This window comes from Zophobas morio, unplaced genomic scaffold, assembly GCF_036711695.1.
Source record: "Zophobas morio isolate AGI-343-1 ecotype UQ-CSIRO unplaced genomic scaffold, CSIRO_AGI_Zmor_V1 ptg000026l, whole genome shotgun sequence".
NCBI classification, from domain to species: domain Eukaryota; kingdom Metazoa; phylum Arthropoda; class Insecta; order Coleoptera; family Tenebrionidae; genus Zophobas; species Zophobas morio.
In genome coordinates, this window is record NW_026972131.1 from 11,625,383 (window position 1) to 11,648,265 (window position 22,883).

At 31.2% G+C, this 22,883-nt stretch overlaps 2 protein-coding genes across 2 annotated transcripts in view; one reads left to right on the forward strand and one right to left on the reverse strand.

Annotated features, from left to right (window-relative positions):
• The window catches only part of LOC135136119 (somatostatin receptor type 2-like), a 356,309-nt gene that overhangs the window by 85,947 nt on the left and 247,479 nt on the right, over positions 1 to 22,883 (reverse strand). The gene's annotated exons all lie outside the window — the stretch shown is intronic.
• LOC135136123 (uncharacterized) lies at positions 21,324 to 22,749 on the forward strand. Its single transcript, XM_064065255.1, has 2 exons — positions 21,324 to 21,483; positions 21,532 to 22,749. Exon 2 carries the CDS (start codon positions 21,536 to 21,538, stop codon positions 22,430 to 22,432), a length of 897 nt encoding a protein of 298 aa, XP_063921325.1. The 5' UTR covers positions 21,324 to 21,483; positions 21,532 to 21,535; the 3' UTR covers positions 22,433 to 22,749.

Below are 22,883 nucleotides of genomic sequence, written 5' to 3' on the forward strand. Positions count from 1 at the left end.
ACAAGGAGTCCCAAGATTCTTTCAAACTACTTCAAAAACGAAACAAAAGGCGTCCCTGAGATTCTTTCAAACTACTTCAAAAGCAGGATAAGGCGTCCCCAATATTCTTTCAAACTACTTCAAAAACAGGACAAGGCGTCCCCAATATTCTTTCAAGCTAAGACTTGAAAAACAAAACAACCCGAGATTTTTTCAAACCACTTCATTCCATGCCACTTTTGAACCCGACTCCTTTCGATTTTGCTGAAATTTTTTTCTACCCCACTAAAGACGTTTCTGAGAATTTTTAAAAAATTTTTCACCCAACCAAAAAAAAATGAATTTTTCAAAAAAATGGCTCTTTTTTTTCGAAAAACTAACTTTTTCAAAAATTGATTTATCGGGTTGTTTTGTTTTTCAAAATTTTTGTCTATAAATATACTTTTCAGAAAAAAAATTCAAGAACAAATTTTTTATATGAGGTTCTATAAGATTTTTGAATTTTTTGAGAAAAACCGTCAATTTCTCGATGTCCGACATTGTTATTTTTTTTGTCTTAAAAAAATGTGGCCGTTCGTCCGATGAACTCGATTACAATACTTCCCTCGCTTACGCTTATGTTTACGTATGAATTTCTCATGATACTAAAGATCTTTGATGTTTATTAGAGATTTCAAAATTTTTTCTTAGAAGTCTTGACTTACGATTAATGAAGTACCCCAGGGTAGTACCTTACAAACATGGAAATCAAAGCATGACTCATCAAATGTGGTACAACAACAACTTTTTATTTAATTGCGTTGGCAACAAATTCTAGTAAAACCCTCAAATCCTCATTGGTTAAAGTGCCTCAGTTCAAAATTTTCTTTTATAAGAAAAAAATTATCACTAATTACTTAATATATAATTAAAATTCCCGTTATCGAAATCGTTTACAGTTAAGATCTTGTGTTTATTAGAATGTATATTTCCCCGTAAGGTTCCGACCCACACATCATAACCTTTGTCTACTACTTGAAAGCTGTTCATTCATTAGTACGTGCTTTTGTGGAATTAGTAACAATATATACCATAATATCTGTTTCCGTTCTCTATCCAAGATTCTACCGTGAAAGCCATTCCATTCAAAACAAAAACCGGGACTTTTGCTGGGAAACATTCTAAACAATTTCAACTCATCGTTTGTGGTTGAAGGAAACGTTGTTTATCTAAAATATGAACAATCAGTTCGAAATGCATACAACATCGGAGTTCTTGTAACAATTACGACTAAAACCGGAAAAAGTAGTAAGATGAAACTTTGTACAGGCCTTACTTTCGAATTTATGGCAGTTTCAGTGTGGAACGAAACTATCACTAACAAACTCGTGTAAAGTTGCATTAAACTGACAAAAGGTTGCACTATTGTGCACGTCCATAAACATTAAGAATAAAGGGGCATTTACAAGTCAATTCGTAACGAATTTGCGTCAACCTTCAGCAACTTTAACTTATGAGCAAGTTTTATCGAAGCGATAGACATATCGAAGGCTGGTATGTATCTCTAATGAGTTTTCTTTTGCATTCCTGGATACCAACACAAAAAATGGCCGGTTGGGAAAAAGTTGTCCAGAATTCCTCGACTGGGAGAAAATGGGTTTCCATTTTTTTAAATTAAATAAGTCCAAGAAACGGAAAAAGAATTCTGAAAAATACATTTAAAAAAAGTGTGCTCCAATACTGTACATTAATAACACAGGCCTGCATTTTTTAACTTTTGTAAAATTGTTTTCAGTTTGGCAGCTGATTCTTATGTATTTTGGGTGGTGAAATAGAAGATTCTTTCGAATTACTGCAAATATAAGGCAAATGATCTCAACATTCTTTCAACTACTTCAAAAACCAAATTCTCCCTGAGATCTCAAAAACCAGGTACAAGCGGTCTCCGGATTTCTTTCAAACTATTTCAAAGACAAAACAAAAGGCGTTCCCGAGGTTCCTTTAAACTAAGTACTTCAAAAATCAGGTTCAAGACGTCTCCTAGATTCTTCCAAACTATTTCACAAACAAAACAAAGGGGTCCCCAAGATTCGTTCAAACTTCTTTAAGTACAAAACAAAAGGGGTCCACGACATTCTTTTAAACTACTTCAAAAGTAGGACAAGGGGTCCCTAATATTAATTTTTTCAATTTTGCGGTTTTTCGGTGTTCTGATTTAACAACCTTCTTTTTTGAAATTTCTGAATTTGAAAATTTTTCAATTTTTAGATTATTCCATTTTTTGATTCGAATGTCTTTTAGATTCCTTAATTTTCCGTTTTTTCAGTTTCATGATTTTTCAATTCTTCGTTTCTTCTATTTTTGATTTGTAAATTTTCTAGTTTTCATTGTAAATATGTAAAAATAATAAATTTTAAAATTTTTCACTTTTTCAATTTTTCGATTTTTAATTTTTCAATTTCTAGATAATTAATTTTTCAATTCCCCGAAATTTGATTTTTCAGTTTTTCGTTTCTTCAATTTTTCCATTGCAATTTTTTAATTTTTCGCCCTGTCAATGTTACAGTTTTTCAAATTTACAATTTTGACGATTTAACAATTTTTAGATTTTGTAATTTTTCAGTTTACCAATTTTTCGATACGATCCGTTTTTCTTCAGTTTAATTTTTCATTTCTTCAGTTTATCTATTTGTAATTTTTCGGTTTTTCACTTATTCACGTTTTTCGAGTTTTTCGATTTTGAGGGAACGAAAAACTGAAGAATAGAAAAATTAGAAAACAGAAACTGAAAAATGGAAAAATGAGAAATTGTAATATCGAAAAATTAAAAAAATTAAAGCTAAAAAACTAAAATTATGAAACCGAAACATTGAAAATGGAAAAGATTCTGGAGTTTCTGAATATTTCAAAGGCTGAAGAATTCGGAGGAGTTTTAAGATTATAAAAATTCTAAAGATTCTAAAGATTTCAAAGATTCTGGATATTCTGAAGATTCTGAAGATTCTAAAGATTACAAAGATTCCAAAGCGTCCAATGATTCCAAAGAATCCAAATATTCCAGAGATTTCAGAGATTCCAAAGATTCCAACGATTCTAAAGATCTTAAAAGATTCTAAAAATGCCAAACATTCCAAAGATCACAGAGATCCCAAAGATTCCAAAGATGCCAAAGATCTTAAAGATCCTAAAGATTTTAAAAATTCTAAAGTTATAAAGATTCCGAAGAGTCTAGAGATTCTGAGGATTCTGAATATTTCGAAGACTGAAGATTTTGAAGAACATAGAGGTTCCGAAGATTCCAAGTTCCATAGATTCTGAAAATGAAAATTAAAAACGGCAAAATGAAATATAAAAACCAAGAACTTGAAAAATTGAGGAAACGAAAAACTGAAAAATCCAAAAAATAAAAAACGATAAACTGAAAAATCGAAAAATGAAAAATTGTAATATCCAAAAATTGAAAAAATTAAACCTGAAAAGATTAAAATTATGAAACCGAAACACTGAAAATGGAAAAGATTCTGGAGTTTCTAAGTATTTCAAAGGCTGAAGAATTCGGAAGAGTCTTAAGATTATAAAGATTCTAAAGATTCCAAAGATTCTGGAGATTCTTAAGATTCTGAATCTGAAGATTCTGAAGATTCTAAAGATTCCAAAGAGTACAATGATTCCAAAGAATCCAAAGATTCCAAAGATTCCAGAGATTCCAAAGATTAAGAATAAAGGGGCATTTACAAGTCAATTCGTAACGAATTTACGTCAACCTTCAGCAACTTTAACTTATGGGCAAGTTTTATCGAAGCGATAGACATATCCAAGGCTGGTATGTATCTTTAATGAGTTTTCTTTTGCGTTCCTGGATATCAACACAAAAAATAGCTGCTTGGAAAAAACTTGGTACAGATTTCTTCGAGTGAAAGCAAATTGGTTTCCATTTTCTTTAAATTAAGTCTGAGATATTCTGAAAACAGTTAAAAAACGCGTGTGCTTTTATCGCTGTCGTTATAATTTAAAAATAGCGTGTAATTTATTGAAGCCAGACAGGAATACATAAATAAATAAATAAATAAACGATAACACAAAACAAAAATTCAAAAATTTAAAATAAAACTAAGTAAACGACTGCTATAATATTATAACAACAAAGTTTCCATTTCCAGTAGCAGCCCCTAAAACTCGTCTAAAGAGTCTTGTGAATTTATAATAGCGCTTTATAAGTGAGTGTAATGTATGCCACCAAGAAGAGTCAATAACTTTCGAAACTAGTTGCTCGTAATTAACTCACTAAGACCATTCGAAGCTAACTTCTCATTCTATCGAATTAGGGCCCAGTCTAGTAACCCAACACTGCAACTTGCGTGGGTTTTAATTATCACCCCTGCCTCAGTCCGCTCCGACTTCTCGCTCTTGCTCCCCGAAAGACGTATTTAGCAGCGGCATTGTTCTCCGCTGCTTCTTGTATTCGATTTACACTTCACCAGCTCCAGCTTCTGTTCTTCATTGTCTGTATCTGTGAAATTTATTTATTTTCTGTCAGTCTCTCGATGCTATTAAGTGAATTTTGGCTGAACTAAAGCGCCGACATTTTCACGACGAAAGATAAGAGAATAAAGGGGAGGGAGCGAGATATGTGGGAGCGGAGCAAAGAAATTCGACAAATTCAGAATGAACGTTTAGTTATTCCTTTCGGGCAGTTTGGATGGCCCAAAGGTCGCCACTTTAGTTCACAGTTGAGGTCTGCGCGCTCATAAAACCTGCATAATTGCATGTTCGAGTCGACAAATGTCTTCGAAATTGAAACAAACTCCACTTTTCTTGCTGGATCCGGAAATTGCCGGACGGGGAGGAATTTCGGCGTGTTTTAATCGGCGTAGTGAAGACATGAAGTTGTCGCCTTGACTTTTAACATTTGGAAGGGCTCGTTAGCGGATTTCGTTAATTGCGATATGGACACTTGGGACGTTAATTAATTTTGCCCGCATCGGAGAAGGAGAGTTATCGGCACACAATTTGTCTGGGGGAGGTGGGTCGATATTTCGGATAAAAGCGAAGTGTCTAGAAAAAATGGGTCGAAGGTTATTCAGACAGAACTTTCCTTGTCCTTGAACTACAGCCCAACAAAAAATTTGTTTGTTATAACTTCTATAAAGTTAAAACCAGTGGCTAAATAACACTCCCGGAGCTTTTTTGACTAGAATTTTTCAATTTTTCATTTTTGTTTCTTCAGCTTTTTGATTTGCTATTTTTAGAGTTTTCAACTTTAAATTTTTTCTGTGTTTCAGTGTTCTGATTTATAATTTTTCTTTTTTTCAATGTGAAATTTTTTGATTTTAAATTTTTAGGTTGTTTATTTTCGGATTTTTTATTTTTCGTTTTTAATTTATGATTTGCAATTTTTCGGTTTTCAATTTTTCTATTTTTCAACTTTAGAGTTTTTTATAATTTTTTAATTCTTCGTTTCATCAATTTTGGATTTGTAATTTTTCAAATTTTCAATTTAAATAATAATAATAATAATTTTAAGACTTTCAGTTATTGGATTTTAATACTTTTTCATTTATTAGATTTTTCAATTTTTCGATTTTGAATTTTCCAATTTCTCAATATTTAATTTTTCAATTCCTCGAAATTAAGTTTTCAGTTTTTCGTTTCTTCAGTTTTTCCGTTGCAATGTTTTAATTTTTCGAACTGTCAGTGTTACAGTTTTTCAAATGTACAATTTTGACGATTCTACAATTTTTAGATTTAATAATTGTTCGATTCGTTTTTCTTCTGTTTAATTTTTCTTTACATCAGTTCTTCCATTTGTAATTTTTCGGTTTTCCACTTATTCACGTTTTTCGATTTTTTAGTTTTTCAATTTTTAATTTTTCGATTGTTAAGAAAAAAACGAAAAAAAGCAAAATCGCAAAACGAAATATCTATTGTAAAATCAAAATATTGAATGAAAATAAAAAAATCGGAAAATCGGATAGTTGAGAAATTCAAAAATTGCAAAATTTTAAAATTTTAAAATTGGAAAATCCTTGAATGGAAGTCAGATATTGAAGATTTGAAAAGTTGAATAAACGAGAAATTACAAAATCAAAAGAATGATTGACAAAATAAAGGAAAAAGAAAAAAAAGAAAAATTGTGATATAAAATCGTAAAATGAAAAATTGAAAAATCGAAAAGTGGAAAATTGTAATATCGAAAAATTTAAAAAATCAAAGCTGAAAATACTAAAATTATATGAAACCGCAACAATGTAAATGAAAACTATTCTGGAGATTCTTAAGATTATAAAAATTCCAGAAGTTCCTGAAATTTCAGGAATTCCAAAGATTCCAGATATTCTGGACTTCTGCGATTCAAAAAATTTCCAAAGATTCTAAAGATTCTAAAGATTCTAAAGATTCTAAAGATTCTAAAGATTCTAAAGATTCTAAAGATTCTAAAGATTCTAAAGATTCTAAAGATTCTAAAGATTCTAAAGATTCTAAAGATTATAAAGATTCTAATGACTCTAAAGATTCTAAAGATTCTGAAGACTCTGAAGATTCTGAAGATTCTAAGGATTCCAGATTCTAATGAGTCTAATGATTCTAAAGATTTTAAAGAATCTAAAGATTCTAAAGATTCCGAAAACTTTAATGATTCTATAGATTCTAAAAATTCTGAAGTTTCCGAAGATTCCAAAGATTCCAGAAATTTTAGAAATTTCAAAGATTCCAACGATTCCAAGGATTCCAAGGATTCTAAAGATTCTAACGAGTCTAAAGATCTTAAAGATTCTAAAAATCCCAAAGATCCCAAAAATCCTAAAGACTTTAAAAATTCTAAAATTCTTGATATATTAGAAATTCCAAAGATTCGAAATTTTCTGGTATCCTGAGAAAAAGAAAAAAACGAAAAATTGTCATAGAAAATTGTGAAAATGAAAAATTGAAAAATTGTAATATCGAAAAATTAAAAAGTTAAAGCTGAAAATACTAAAATTATGAAACCGCAACAATGTAAATGAAAAATATTCTGGAGATCCTTAAGATTATAAAAATTGCAGAAGTTCCTGAAATTTCAGGAATTCCAAAGATACCGCATATTCTGGACTTCTGAGATTCAAAAAATTTCCAAAGATTCTAAAGATTCTAAAGATTCTAAAGATTCTAAAGATTCTAAAGATTCTAATGATTCTAATGATTCTAAAGATTCTAGAGATTCTAAAGATTCTAAAGATTCTAAAGATTCTGAAGTTTCTAAAGATTCTAAAAATTCCAGATTCTAATGATTCTAAAGATTTTGAAGATTCTGAAGATTTTAAAGATTCCAAAGAATCTAAAGATTCCAAAGATTCCGAAAACTCTAATGATTCTAAAGATTCTAAAAATTTTAAAGATTCTGAAGTTTCCGAAGATTCCAGAGAATCCAGAAATTGTAGAAATTCCAAAGATTCCAACGATTCTAAAGATTCTAAAGAGCCTAAAGATCCTAAAGATTCTAAAAATCCCAAAGATCCCAAAAATCCTAAAGACTTGACATTTTAGAAATTCCAAAGATTCGAAATTTTCTGGTATCCTGAGATTAAAAAAATTCTAAAGATTCAAGAGATTCCACAGATTCTACAGATTATAAAGATTCTAAAGATTTTGACGATTCTGAAGAGTTCTAAATATTTCAAAGAATCTAAAGATTCCAAATATTCCAACGATTCCAGAAATTCCAAGGATTCTAAAAATCCTTTTAAAGACTGAAGATTCTCAAAACTCTGAAGGTTTCAGAGATTCCGAAGATTCCGAAGATTCCAAAGATTCCAAAGATTCTAAAAAATTTAAAAACCTAAATATCCTAAAGGTTTTAAAGATTCTAAAGATCCCAAGATTTCTAAAAATTTTAAAATTTCTAAAATTCTTGAAATTTCAGAAATTATAAAGATTCTGGATGTTTTGGTATTCTGACATTTAAAAAATTCAAAGGATTCTAAAAATTCTATTTATTCCAAAGATTCTAGAAAATATAAAAATTCTAAAGATTCTCAAGATTCTAAAGATTCTCAGGATTCTAAAGATTCTGAATATTCTGAAGGTTCTGAATATTCTAAAGTTTCCAAAGATTCCAAAAATTCCAAATATTTCAAAGATTCCAGAGATTCCAAAGATTCTAAAGATCCTAAAGGTTCTAAAGATCCCAAAGACCCTAAATATATGAAAGACTAAAGATTCTGAAAATTCTAATGATTCTAAATATTATAAAGATTCTGAAGTTTCCGAAGATTCCAGCGATTCCAGAAATTTCAGAAATTCCAAAGATTCCAAGGATTCTAAAGATTCTAAAGAGTCTAAAGATCCCAAAAATCCTAAAGGCTTTAAAAATTCTAAAATTCTTGAAATTTCAGAAATTCCAAAGTTTCGAAATTTTCTGGTATCCTGAGATTAAAAAATTCTAAAGATTCAAGGGATTCCACCGATTCTACGGATTATAAAGGTTCTAAAGATTTTGAAGATTCTGACGATTCTGAAGGTTCTAAAAATAGCGAAGAATCTAAAGATTCCAAATATTTCAACGATTCCAGAAATTCCAAAGATTCTAAAGATCCCAAAAATACTAAAGATTTTAAAGACTGAAGATTCTTAAAACTCTGAAGATTCCAGAGATTTTTAAGATTCCAAGGATTCCTAAAATTCTAAAGATTCTAAAAATCATAAATGTTCTAAAGATTCCGGATGTTCTGGTATTCTGACATGTAAAAAATTTTAAGGATTCTAAAAATTCTATTTATTCTAAAGATTGTAGAAATTATAAAAATTCTAAAGATTCTCAAAGATTCTAAAGATTCTGAATATTCTGAAGATTCTGAATATTCTAAAGTTTCCAAAGATTCCAAAGGTTCCAAGGATCCCAAGAATTCCAAAGATTCTAAAGAGCCTAAAGATTGTAAAGATCCCAAAGATCACAAAAATTCTAAAGATTTCAAAAATTCCAAAGATTCAAGATGTTCTTGTATCCTGAGATCCAAAAAATTCTAAACATTCGAAGGATTTTAAGCACTCCACAGATTATAAAGATTATAAAGGTTCTAAAGATTCTAAAGATTTTGAAGATTCTGACGATTCCAAAGATTTCAAAAAATCTAAACATTCCATATATTCCAAAGATTCCAGAGATTCCAAAGATTATAAAGATTCTAAAGATCTCAAAGGTACTAAGGATTTTAAAGACTGAAGATTCTGAAAATTCCGAAGATCCCAAGAATTCCAAAGATTCTAAAAGTTCTAAAAATCCTAAAGATCCTAAAGATTTTAAAGATCCCAAAGATCACAAAAAATTTTAAAATTCTAAAATTCTTGAAATTTCAGAAATTCCAAAGATTTCGGATTATCTGGTATTCTGACATTTAAATAATTCTAAAGATTCAAAAGTTCTAAGTATTCCACAGATTATAGAGGTTCAGAAAATTCTAAAGATTCTGAAGATTCTGAAGATTCCGAAGATTCTGAAGATTCCGAAGATTCTGAAGATTCTGAAGATTCTAAAGATTCTAAAGATTGCAAAGATTCCAAAGGTTGCAAATATTCCAAAGATTTCAGAAAATTCCAGAGATTTCAGAAGCTCCAGAGATTCCTAAGATTCTAAAGATTCTAAAGTTTCTAAAGATCCCAAATATCCCAAAGATTCCAAATATCGCAAAAATTCTAGAGATCGTAAAGATTTTAAAAATTCTAATGTTCTAAAGATTCTAAAGGGTCTATAGATTCTGATTTTTCTAAAATTTCTGAAGATCCTGAATATTTACAAAGACTGAAGATTTTGAAGGAAATAAAACTTTCTCAGATTCCAGGTTCCATTGACTCTGCAAATAAAAATTTAAAAATCGGGAAAATGAAAAATAAAAACCAAAAACTTGAAAAATTGAGGAAACGGAAAATTAAAAAACGAAAATCTGAAAAATCGAAAATTGAAAAATTATAACATCGAAAAATTAAAAAAAATTAAAGCTGAAGAAACAAAAATTCTGAAACCGAAACATTGAAAATGGAAAATATTCTGGAGATTCTGAGTATTTCAAAGGCTGAAAATCCTGAAGATTTTTAAGATTATAAAAATTCCAGAAATTCCTGAAATTTAAGAAATTCCAAAGATTCCGGATGTTCTGGTACTCTAAGATTCAAAAAATTCAAACGATTCTAAAGGTTCTGAAGATTCTGAAGATTTTGAAAATTCTGATGATTGTGATGATTTTGAGGATTCTGAAGATTATGAAAATTCTGAAGATTCTAAATATTCCGAAGATCCTAAAGATTCTAAAGATCCCAAAAATACCAAAGTTCATAAAGATCCCAAAGATTCCAAAGATCCTAAAAATCCTAAAATTTTTAAAAATTCTAAAGTTCTAAAGATTCTAGAGTCTAGAGATTCTGAAGATTCTGAAGTTTTTGAAGATTCTGAATATTCAGACGACTGAAGAGTTTGAAGAATATAAAAATTCTGAGGATTCCATGTTTCATAAATTCTGTACTTGAAAAATTGGGGAAACGAAAATTGAAAAAACCGAAAAATTAAAAAACGAGACACTGAAAAATAATTGTAATACCGAAAAATTCAAAAAATTAAAGCTTAAAAAACTAAAATTATTAAACTGAAACATTGAAAATGGAAAAATTGTACAAATTAATGAAAGAACAAAAAATTGGTCCTTAAGGTCAAGAAATTCAAATTTTTCGAAAAATTATAAGATTACTTTTGTTAGTATATATTTTTATAATAAGACTTATAAGTAACAGTTATAAGTTAAAAGTAAAGAGATGTACGTAATGTTAAAGTATGATTTACCGTGATTACGATAACCTTAAAACGTCTACAAGATTTTACAGCATTCAGTTTTGCATTTTCACATTTTTTTCCAAAAATCTGGAAGTCTACGGTAAAAGACTAATGTAAATTTTTGAGATGATGTCATCAAATTGTTGGTGGAGATGATTAGCCAGTTTTTGGTTAGCGTTTTATAGACAGACAATTTACGTTGAGGTAGTAAAAGTGAAACACCCTGTATATTACAAATTCACGGTCGCCACATCAACTGTTCGACGTGTTGTTTGTCGTCGTAACCTCCAAATTTCGGGGAATCGAATTTAACGACCAGTAAAGTTAATTATCATAAAGAATAAAAACGCGAAAGATTAAAAACTTAGCCAGCTCGCGGCTAATAAAAATATGCGACCAATATGAATGCGATTGTAATGACGGCCATTAATGTGGCCGTAAGGGCAATAAAAAGGATCCCAAACGATGCCATAAAGTCAGGGAAATTTTTTATTAGCCCTTTAAATTGCGTTAAGGTTTGCTGTTCAACATAAAATCGTCACTACAGTAAAAACTTTTCACTTCTCGATAGATAATTTTTATGAATTGCAATATTCGGCACGCCGCTCGCGGCTTTAAATTAATACTCGGCGCCTAATTGAAAAGCGAGTAAATTTTTGCAATCTCCGCTTTTTTATAACCACTCCGTCATGGTCATAACAAAGAAGGGAATATTATCTGGAAACGTCCGCAGCTAAAAGATAATTCACAGGGTATTCATGGTTCGCCTCGGTAACTTTCATTATCTACTGAAAGTTAATAATTGTTCGAACGAGGCCTGCCTAATTTGCTTTAGTCTCTATTGCCCGAGCTAAATTAAAAGTGTTCTCTTGGTTTCTTAATTAAATGTTGGTTCAAAGGATAAAGTGGACCTCTTGCTTAAATTGCACTTTCAGCGCGACTTTATAACGGTATTTAGCATTAAATTGGCGGATATTTGCGGAAGCTATTTGGAGAAGCTGCAATATTGCAAAAAAGAGATTTCGCGCCGAATTATCAAGTTATAGTTTGACAATTTGCATTATTATAATTATCAACTTTCGGATTCCAGTTTCGACTAGTCAGGGATTAAAGCTTACACCAACTTCCGAATGCATCTAATTTATATTCTCTCATCCAAACTGCACATTTGCATCACAAACGTTTTCGGTACCCAAAGTCAACTCGATTCTAGTGAGTCCGCTTTGAATTCGCCCGAAAGTATTTTATACGAGTTATCTATCGACGACCGCTTCAAAGAGTTTTCTCGACTTCGGACCGTCTTAATGCTGTCGTGTTGACGCTGACAGGTGGTCAAAAGTCCACTCTATTTCACGCCAGTTTAGCCACAAAATGGACTGCTAATGTAAATGTTGACCGTGTGGAATTAGTTGAGATGAAATTGCAGACAGGGGCTTTAATGCGAAGGAGGAAGATGCGGCTCGACGGGAAAAGTCTACATTCTAGCGACGACCAGTCTAAGTGATTCTCTAATCGTCTAGTTCTATTTTTATTTTTTATTCAATATGATAATAATTCGAACGTCAGCGGCTAGTTTTTCTCAACTGGTTTTACTGCGTATTTAGATTTGAATATAATAACACTAGATAAGTTAAATTTGCAAGATAACAATGCCTGAGAAAATTCCACAATTCCACGTCCAACTTTATCTCTTGTGTACTATTTATATTCACTATTGACGTAAGATGTACATTTGTTAGAACAATCCAGTTACATATTCTGGCAGAATTCTCGCATGGAGCTTTTTTGGTACGTAATATTTATTTTTCATACTTGAAAACAAAGAAAAAATGCCCGAAAAAGCAGCGAGGAAATTGAGGGAAACAAAGAATTTTTCACAGCGTTCAGAAAATGGGATGAAAAAATTACTCGCATGAAGCATAAGTCGCTTTATTAATTTTTCTTTTTGTAAATAATGTGTTCAAGCTTTCAAAGCAGCAGCACCGCGTCTATTTTTCTTCCAGCCAATTTGTTAATTATTTTTTAATTAGGGCGGGCAATGGAGCGAACTTCTGCCCAGTTGCTTCTCAAAAATATCTTTATTCGTTTTAATATAACAAAGTTTCCCCTGCTTCCGCAATCGTCATCGGGGCTCAAGCATTTCCGATAATTTAATTGCTTCTTGGAGAGCTTCCTCCTGCGTAGGAAGTCTATTTCTAGTTTTAATAAAGAGTTAACGGAGATGGTATTTATATATAGTCACACGGCGGAAATTTATTGGAAAATAATTCTTAAAATTGTCGCCATTTTTTTATTCTGACCTTCACCTGACAGACGAATAATGGGGTTTTTCGGTGCTCTTTTAACACGACATTATTTACACGAGTTTAGATTTCGCACCCTCTTTCGTGTTTCAGACCACCACAACAGTCTTTGTTTAGCATTGAGGGATATTATCGCCTGTGTGGAGTCTTTGATAGGGGCGACAATCGCTCAAATTTTGAACATTAAATGTGGCAAATCTTGGATTTTATTCATTTTCTGGTCTCACTTTCGTAGGATTTTTGTTGAAAATAATCTCGATATTATTATTTTTTAGCCGAGGTGTTTGTGTTATTGTTGGTTTAGAAAAAAATATAATAAAATCTAAAGGTTTTTCCAGAATCGTCCTTTGAAAAGCACAAATCAATACAAAATACGACCAATTTTCGACCAATTTTCAACAAAATTTTCGAAATTTCGCTAAATACATTTTCTTGTAGATTTCGGGTCGTAGAAGTCACATACGCTTTCACTTCTTCGAAAACTCGAATGATTTTTCCAGAATCGTCCTTTGAAACATTGAAAAAATGCAAAATTCGCCCAATTTTCGACCAATTTTCAACAAAACTTTTGAAATTTCACTAAATATATTTTCTTGTAGATTTCGGGCCGCGAAAGTCATATCCGCTTTCACTTCTTCGATAACTCGAATGGTTTTTCCAGAATCGCCCTTTGAAAACATTGAAAAATATGCAAAATCCGCCCAATTTTCGACCAATTTTCAACAAAATTTTCGAAATTTCACTAAATACATTTTCTTGTAGATTTCGGGCCGGAGAAGTCATATCCGCCTTCACTTCTTCGATAACTCGAATGGTTTTTCCAGAATCGTCTTTGAAACATTGAAAAATATGCAAAATCCGCCCAATTTTAGACCAATTTTCAACAAATTTTTTTGTAATTTCACTAAATATATTTTCTTGTAGATTTCGGGCCGCAGAAGTCACATCCGCTTTCACTTTTTCGATAACTCGAATGGCTTTTCCAGAATCGTCCTTTGAAACATTGAAAAATATGCAAAATCCGCCCAATTTTCGACCAATTTTCAACAAAATTTTCGAAATTTCACTAAATACATTTTCTTGTAGATTTCGGGCCGGAGAAGTCATATCCGCCTTCACTTCTTCGATAACTCGAATGGTTTTTCCAGAATCGTCCTTTGAAACATTGAAAAATATGCAAAATCCGCCCAATTTTCGACCAATTTTCAACAAAATTCTCGAAATTTCACTAAATACATTTTTGTGTAGATTTCGGGCCGCAGAATTCACTCCCGCTTTCATTTCTTCGATAAGTTCAATGGTTTTTCCAGAATCGTTCTTTGAAACATTAAAAAATATGCAAAACTCGCCCAATTTTCGACCAATTTTCAACAAAATTTTCGAAATTTCACTAAATACATTTTCTTGTAGATTTCGGGGAGCAGAAGTCATATCCGCTTTCACTTCTTCGATAACTCGAATGGTTTTTCCAGAATCGTCCTTTGAAACCTTGAAAAATATGCAAAATCCGCCCAATTTTCGACCAATTTTCAACAAAATTTTCGTAATTTCACTAAATACATTTTCTTGTCGATTTCGGGCCGCAGAAGTCATATCCGCTTTCGTTTCTTCGATAACTCGAATGGCTTTTCCAGAATCGTCCTTTGAAACATTGAAAAATATGCAAAATACGACTAATTTTAGACCAATTTTCAACAAAATTTTCGAAATTTCACTAAATACATTTTCTTGTAGATTTCGAGCCGCAGAAGTCATATCTGCTTTCACTTCTTCAATAACTCGAATGGTTTTTCCAGAATCGTCCTTTGAAACATTTAAAAATATGCAAAATCCGCAGAATTACTGGAGTTTCTATGGTCTCGAAATGTCTGAAAACAGTGTGTGAAATATTGGAACTTTTATAATTTTTAAATTCTTCAGAAACTTCAAAATTGTTAGAAACTTTGATCTCTTCAGAATTTTCAGAATCTTAGGAATCTTTAGAACCTTCAGAATCTTTCGACTCTTCGAAATTTCTAGAATCTCTGGAACCTTTGGAATCTTTGACATCTTTGGAATCCTCATTATAATTCTTCAGGATCTTCTGGAACTTCAAAGCTCTCAGAATCTTCGGAATCCTCGGGACCCTTAGAATCTTCAGAATTTCTAGGATCTTTAGAATCTTCAGAATCTTCAGAATCTTTCGAATGTTGACAACCTCTGGGATTCGTAAACTCGGAATATTTGCAATTTTGGAACTTTTGGAATCTTTATAATCTTTGGAATATTCGGAATCTTTAGAATCTTCAGAAGCTGTCAAAATTTTTTGGATCTTCGGAATCTTTAGAATTCCTAGAATCCCTGGAAATTGAAACTTGGAAATCCAGGAATTGGAAATCGGAAGAGATTAGAGATTCCAATTTCAAAAATTCAAAAAACGAAAATTTTAAATATTGTAATTTCGAAAAATCCAGAAATCAAAAAATGGAAAATCGAGAAATCGAAATACACAAAAATGAAAATTCGAAAATCGAAAAACCGAAAATGGTATATTCGAAAAAATTTGGATATTCTAATATCAAAAATTCGAAAAATCACAAATTCAGAAAATGGAAACTCAAAATTTCTAAAATGGGAAAAAAGGAAAAGTCGAAAATTCGAAGAGTGAAACAATTGATGAATGAAAGAGTGGAAAAACTGAAACAGGGAAATATTAAATTTCAAAACTCGATAATGCGAAAAATCGAAAACCGAAAATTCAAAACTACGAAATTCACAAAACAAAAATCGAGAAATCAAAAATTTGAAAAGTAATAAAAAAGACCGAATATCGCAAAATCCAAAGAATTTGAAAATTCCAATGTCAAAAATTTTAAAAATCGCAAAATTCAAAATATCGAAAATGTGAAAAATCGCAAAATTCGAAATATCGAAAATTCGAAAAGTCCAGAAATCGAAAAATCGAAAACCGAGAGATGGAAATATAGAAAAATTGAAATCCGAAAATCGGAAGAAATTAAAAATTCCATGTCAAAAAATTGAAAATCGAAAATCGAGATATCGAAATCCGAGGGATTGAAAGTTAAGAAATCGAAAACTTGAGTAATCAAAAATTTGAAAAAAAATTTTCGAATATCCAAATTTCGAAAAATCCAGAAATAGAAATATCGTGAAATACAGAAATCGAAATAAGGAAAAATTGAAAATTCGAAAATCTAAAATCCGAAAATCGTATAATCGAAAGAATTTGAAAATTCCAGTATCAAAAATTCGAAAAATCGCAAAAACAAAAAATGAAAACTCGAAATTTCAGAAGTGATGAAACTTTGGTATTTTTGAATTTTTTGGAATCTTTATGCTCTTAGAACAATCATCAGAATCTTTAGAACCTCTTGAATTCCGGAATATCTAGAATCTTTGAAACTTCTGGAATCTCTAGAGTCTCGGAATATCGGGAATTTTTGAAATTTCTGGGGTTTGAAGTCGAATATCTGAAATATTGAAATTTCGAAAAATCCAGAAATCAAAAAGTGGAAAATCGAGAAATCGAAATACAAAAAATTGAAAAATCGAAAGACCGAAAATCGTATAATAGAAAAAAATTTAAAATTCTAATATCAAAAATTCGAAAATCGGAAAATCAAAAAATAGAAACTCAAAATTTCGAAAATGGGGAAAAAGGAAAAATCGAAAATTCGGAGAGTGAAACAATTGACGAATCAAAGAATGAAAAAACTGAAAAATCGAAAAGTAAAAAATTGATCGAATATCAAAAATGGAAATAAAAATTTCAAAATCCGAAAATGCTAAAAATCAAAAATCGAGAAATCGAAAACCGAAAATTCAAAAAACAAAAATCGAGAAATCAAAAATTTGAAAAGTAAAAAAATGATCGAATATCGCAAAATCCAAAGAATTTGAAAATTTCAATTCGAAAAATCGAAAATTTGAAATATTAAAATTTCGAAAAATCTAGAAATCAAGAAATGGAAAATCGAGAAATCGAAATACACAAAAATTGAAAAACCGAAAATCGTATAATCGAAAAAATTTGAAAATTTTAATGTCAAAAATTCGAAAAATCGCAAAATCGAAAAATGGAAACTCAAAATTTCGAAAATGGGAAAAAAGTAAAAATCGAAAATTCGGAGAGTGAAACAATTGACAAATCAAAGAATAGAAAAACTGAAAAATCGAAAAGTAAAAAATTGATCGCACATCAAATCCCGAAAATGCGAAAAATCGAAAATCGAGAAATCGAAAACCGAAAATTCAAAAAACAAAAATCGAGAAATCAAACATTTGAAAAGTAATTTTTAAAATCTTTAGAATTTTTATAATCTTTTTTCGAAATTTCACTAAATACATTTTCCTGTAGATTTCGAGCTGCAGAAGTCATATCCGCTTTCACTTCTTCGATAACTCAAATGGTTTTTCCAGAATCGTCATTTAAAACATTGAAAAATATGCAAAATCCGCCCAATTTTCAACCAATTTTCAACAAAATTTTCGAAATTTCACTAAATACCTTTTCTTCTAGATTTCGGGCCGCAGAAGTCATTTCCGCTTTCATATCTTCGATAACTCCAATGGTTTTTCCCGAATCGTCCTTTGAAACATAGAAAAATATGCAAAATCCGTCCAATTTTCGACCAATTTTCAACAAAATTTTCGAAATTTCACTAAATATATTTTCTTGTAGATTTCGGGCCGCAGAAGTCATATCCGCTTTCACTTCTTCAAAAACTCGAATGGTTTTTCCAGAATCGTCCTTTGAAACATTTAAAAATATGCAAAATCCGCAGAATTACTGGAGTTTCTATGGTCTCGAAATGTCTGAAAACAGTGTGTGAAATATTGGAACTTTTATAATTTTTAAATTCTTCAGAAACTTCGAAATTGTTAGAAACTTTGATCTCTTCAGAATTTTCAGAATCTTAGGAATCTTTAGAACCTTCAGAATCTTTCGACTCTTCGAAATTTCTAGAATCTCTGGAACCTTTGGAATCTTTGACATCTTTGGAATCCTCATTATAATTCTTCAGGATCTTCTGGAACTTCAAAGCTCTCAGAATCTTCGGAATCCTCGGGACCCTTAGAATCGTCAGAATTTCTAGGATCTTTAGAATCTTCAGAATCTTCAGAATCTTTCGAATCTTGACAACTTCTGGGATTCGTAAACTCGGAATATTTGCAATTTTGGAACTTTTGGAATCTTTATAATCTTTGGAATATTCGGAATCTTTAGAATCTTCAGAAGCTGTCAAAATTTTTTGAATCTTTGGAATCTTTAGAATTCCTAGAATCCCTGGAAATTGAAAGTTGGAAATCCAGAAATTGGAAATCGAAAGAGATTAGAGATTCCAATATCAAAAATTCAAAAAACGAAAATTTTAAATATTGCAATTTCGAAAAATCCAGAAATCAAAAGATGGAAAATCGAGAAATCGAAATACACAAAAATGAAAATTCGAAAATCGAAAAACCGAAAATGGTATATTCGAAAAAATTTGGAAATTCTAATATCAAAAATTCGAAAAATCACAAATTCAGAAAATGGAAACTCAAAATTTCTAAAACGGGAAAAAAGGAAAAGTCGAAAATTCGAAGAGTGAAACAATTGATGAATGAAAGAGTGGAAATACTGAAACAGGGAAATATTAAATTTCAAAACTCGATAATGCGAAAAATCGAAAACCGAGAATTCAAAACTACGAAATTCACAAAACAAAAATCGAGAAATCAAAAATTTGAAAAGTAAAAAAAAGACCGAATATCGCAAAATCCAAAGAATTTGTAAATTCCAATGTCAAAAATTTGAAAAATCGCAAAATTCAAAATATCGAAATTGTGAAAAATCGCAAAATTCGAAATATCGAAAATTCGAAAAGTCCAGAAATCGAAAAATCGAAAATCGAGAGATGGAAATATAGAAAAATTGAAATCCGAAAATCGAAAGAAATTAAAAATTCCATGTCAAAAAATTGAAAATCGAAAATCGAGATATCGAATTCCGAGGGATTGAAAGTCAAGAAATCGAAAACTTGAGTAATCAAAAATTTGAAAAAAAATTTTCGAATATCCAAATTTCGAAAAATCCAGAAATAGAAATATCGTGAAATACAGAAATCGAAATAAGGAAAAATTGAAAATTCGAAAATGTAAAATCCGAAAATCGTATAATCGAAAGAATTTGAAAATTCCAATATCAAAAATTCGAAAAATCGCAAAAACGAAAAATGAAAACTCGAAATTTCAGAAGTGATGAAACTTTGGTATTTTTGAATTTTTTGGAATCTTTATGCTCTTAGAACAATCATCAGAATCTTTAGAACCTCTTGAATTCCGGAATATCTGGAATCTTTGAAACTTCTGGAATCTCTAGAGTCTCGGAATATCCGGAATTTTTGAAATTTCTGGGGTTTGAAATCGAATATCTGAAATATTGAAATTTCGAAAAATCCAGAAATCAAAAAATGGAAAATCGAGAAATCGAAATACAAAAAATTGAAAAATCGAAAGACCGAAAATCGTATAATAGAAAAAATTTTAAAATTCTAAAATCAAAAATTCGAAAAATCGGAAAATCAAAAAATAGAAACTCAAAATTTCGAAAATGGGGAAAAAGGAAAAACCGAAAATTCGGAGGGTGAAACAATTGACGAATCAAAGAATGAAAAAACTGAAAAATCGAAAAGTAAAAAATTGATCGAATATCAAAAATCGAAATAAGAAATTTCAAGACCCGAAAATGCTAAAAATCAAAAATCGAGAAATCGAAAACCGAAAATTCAAAAAACAAAAATCGAGAAATCAAAAATTTGAAAAGTAAAAAAATGATCGAATATCGCAAAATCCAAAGAATTTGAAAATTTCAATTCGAAAAATCGAAAATTTGAAATATTAAAATTTCGAAAAATCTAGAACTCAAGAAATGGAAAATCGAGAAATCGAAATACACAAAAATTGAAAAACCGAAAATCGTATAATCGAAAAAATTTGAAAATTTTAATGTCAAAAATTCGAAAAATCGCAAAATCGATAAATGGAAACTCAAAATTTCGAAAATGGGAAAAAAGTAAAAATCGAAAATTCGGAGAGTGAAACAATTGACAAATCAAAGAATAGAAAAACTGAAAAATCGAAAAGTAAAAAATGGATCACATGTCAAAACCCGAAAATGCGAAAAATCGAAAATCGAGAAATCGAAAACCGAAAATTCAAAAAACAAAAATCGAGAAATCAAACATTTGAAAAGTAATTTTTAGAATGTTTAGAATTTTTATAATCTTTTTTCGAAATTTCACTAAATACATTTTCCTGTAGATTTCGGGCCGCAGAAGTCAGATCCGCTTTCACTTCTTCGATAACTCGAATGGTTTTTCCAGAATCGTCATTTAAAACATTGAAAAATATGCAAAATCCGCCCAATTTTCGACCAATTTTCAACAAAATTTTCGCAGTTGCACTAAATACATTTTCTTGTAGATTTCGGGCCGTAGAAGTCACTCCCGCTTTCATTTCTTCGATAACTCTAATGGTTTTTCGTAATTTTTTAATAAATTCATACATTTTTTTTAAACTACTACTTTTTGGCACTCTAGAGCAAGCATTCTGCATATAGCATATCAAAAGAACGTTAATTGTGTTATAATATTCTTTATAACTAAAGAGAAAAAACAAGTTCATTTTTGTGCGTTATCTACAATTTCGTCAATTTTATCAGGCACGGAGAATAAAACATATTATATCAGAGCTAAAAATGTTCACTATAAAAATTATCATTCAACGGTGACATTTACTTCTTTTGCCATCGAAATTGCTTTGATGACAATTATGTTAGTAGAGTATGAAATTGCAAATTCCAGTGATACAATAATTCAATCAATAACATCTTTTCGTTCTTATGTTACTACATTCCTGAGCAGAATTAACTGAAACCGGAAACCTCACTACTTAAATGTCCAACCTCCATTAAACTACATTAATTATTGCGATTGGAATAATAATACTGATTGGTCAATTACAACAAAACTAAAAAGTTGTTGATGTTTGTGTATTTGTTTACAAACATGTTCATGGAATAATCGCCAGTGATGGGTTTCGCGTTACATTTCTGCCGCTATCAGACCTCCGAATCCCTGAACTCTCAACCGGGCTTAACCCGGTTATTCTCAAAGTGGTATCAATTCGGCAATCACCTAGTCCATCTTTCCATGACGGCCGAGCCGGCTCAAAAAAATCGAATTCCGGTTTTTTTCCCAAGGTCAAACAAACGGTTTCGAGTTGTCCGGGAGGGAAAAATCCGCGTCGGGCTGAGTCGAAGCAGAGGCCCACAGTGCAACGATGGTGGATGACCCTACCGCACAATCTCTGAACCTTTGAACTCGCGATAAAACTCTTGATCGAAGCCCACTAGTCCAAAGCGAACTCCTGCGTGATCGGGTGAGTATTTTGTCCCTCGTGCTCAAAACGCCAATTAGACCTTTGTAGAACGATGCAGCCTTCTGTAAACAATGCACGCTACATTCTCGAGCTCGAAAGGAACGCGCTCCTACAAGAAAAATATGGCTTCGATGAAAAATATGGCACGTTTTCCTTCGCATTTCTCACAAGTTTGGAAACGTTCGCCCTCTTGGCTTACTTATACATCGCAACAGTTTTGATTTATCACAAGGAAACCAGAACGAAAACCAATTTTATTGTTAGTGTTTGGGCCGCTATAAATTTCGCCGTGTTGCTGGAAAAACTATCAAGAGAATTTGGGGCTATTATCGGAGATGACTTCCCCATTAGCAAAGACGCCGCTTTGGTATCGCAGATTATTTCTGGACTGGGTAGGTCGTACGGGAGTTCGCTCATGCTGGCGTGGCTGTTTTCGAGGTATTTAGGGCCGCTCAAGCCCAAATGTGACATCTTCGTGTATTTCCTTATGGCGGTGCCGGCTCTGGTATGTTCGTTTTATGTGTATTACTACTTCGCGATAAATAAATTCATATACGAAGTGTACGGACCGGGCAGCGACGTCGTCAATGTGGCCGTTTATATTCTAGTCGGGTTGGTTTTCGTCCTGTGCAAAATTTTCCTCGATGAGGTCCAGGACACGTCCAATTACGCTTTGATGATTTCACTCGTCAATTTAATTACCAATTTCCCGATATGTTTAATCACGATTTATTTACGGTTCAATTTAGATATCAGCTGGGCGGATCGATTTCACGTTTATTTCGTTGATTTCTTTGTTAACGCGCTGAGTTTTAGCAGCGCTTTTGCGGTTTTGTTCATAATCATGTTGTACAACGAGCGAGTGAGGCAGAGTTTTTTCATGAGGAAAAACAAGAAGGTGGTGGCGGGGCCGGATCCCGAGCTTGTTAGAATGACAGACGACTACTAATGATGGTCAAAATGAACTTTGTTAACTTTTGTTGCTTGAAAAATTAACAAAAAGTGTATTGGTAATGTAAAGGTTGTGTTGTTCATGAATATGTATTTATTGTTACATATTTTCTTTGAAATTAAGCTCAAACAAAAGATATTGTTAATAAATTTTTTTCAGCGGGTTTAATGACTTGTACAAGTAGTTGTCTGTGATATTTTCTACGTAAAGTTTATAGCAAATTTAGAATAGAGTGGCGAACTTGATCTAAATTGTATAACACTTCCACGTTTGTTAAATTACTAACTTATTCAGTAAATTTTTTAAATAATAAATGTGTTGTCTGTTATTTTCTGAGTTCTTCTTGCTCGCTCTGAGCTTCCTTTCCTTTATAATATGCGTTTTTGTTACTAATATTGTTCTTTTAAAATATGCATCAAATGCGTCCACATATTTCCATAAACCGACC

What these genes read in the sequence shown, in the direction of transcription:
- LOC135136123 (XM_064065255.1), top strand. Translation starts at nt 21,536, where the DNA reads ATGCAGCCTTCTGTAAACAATGCACGCTACATTCTCGAGCTCGAAAGG.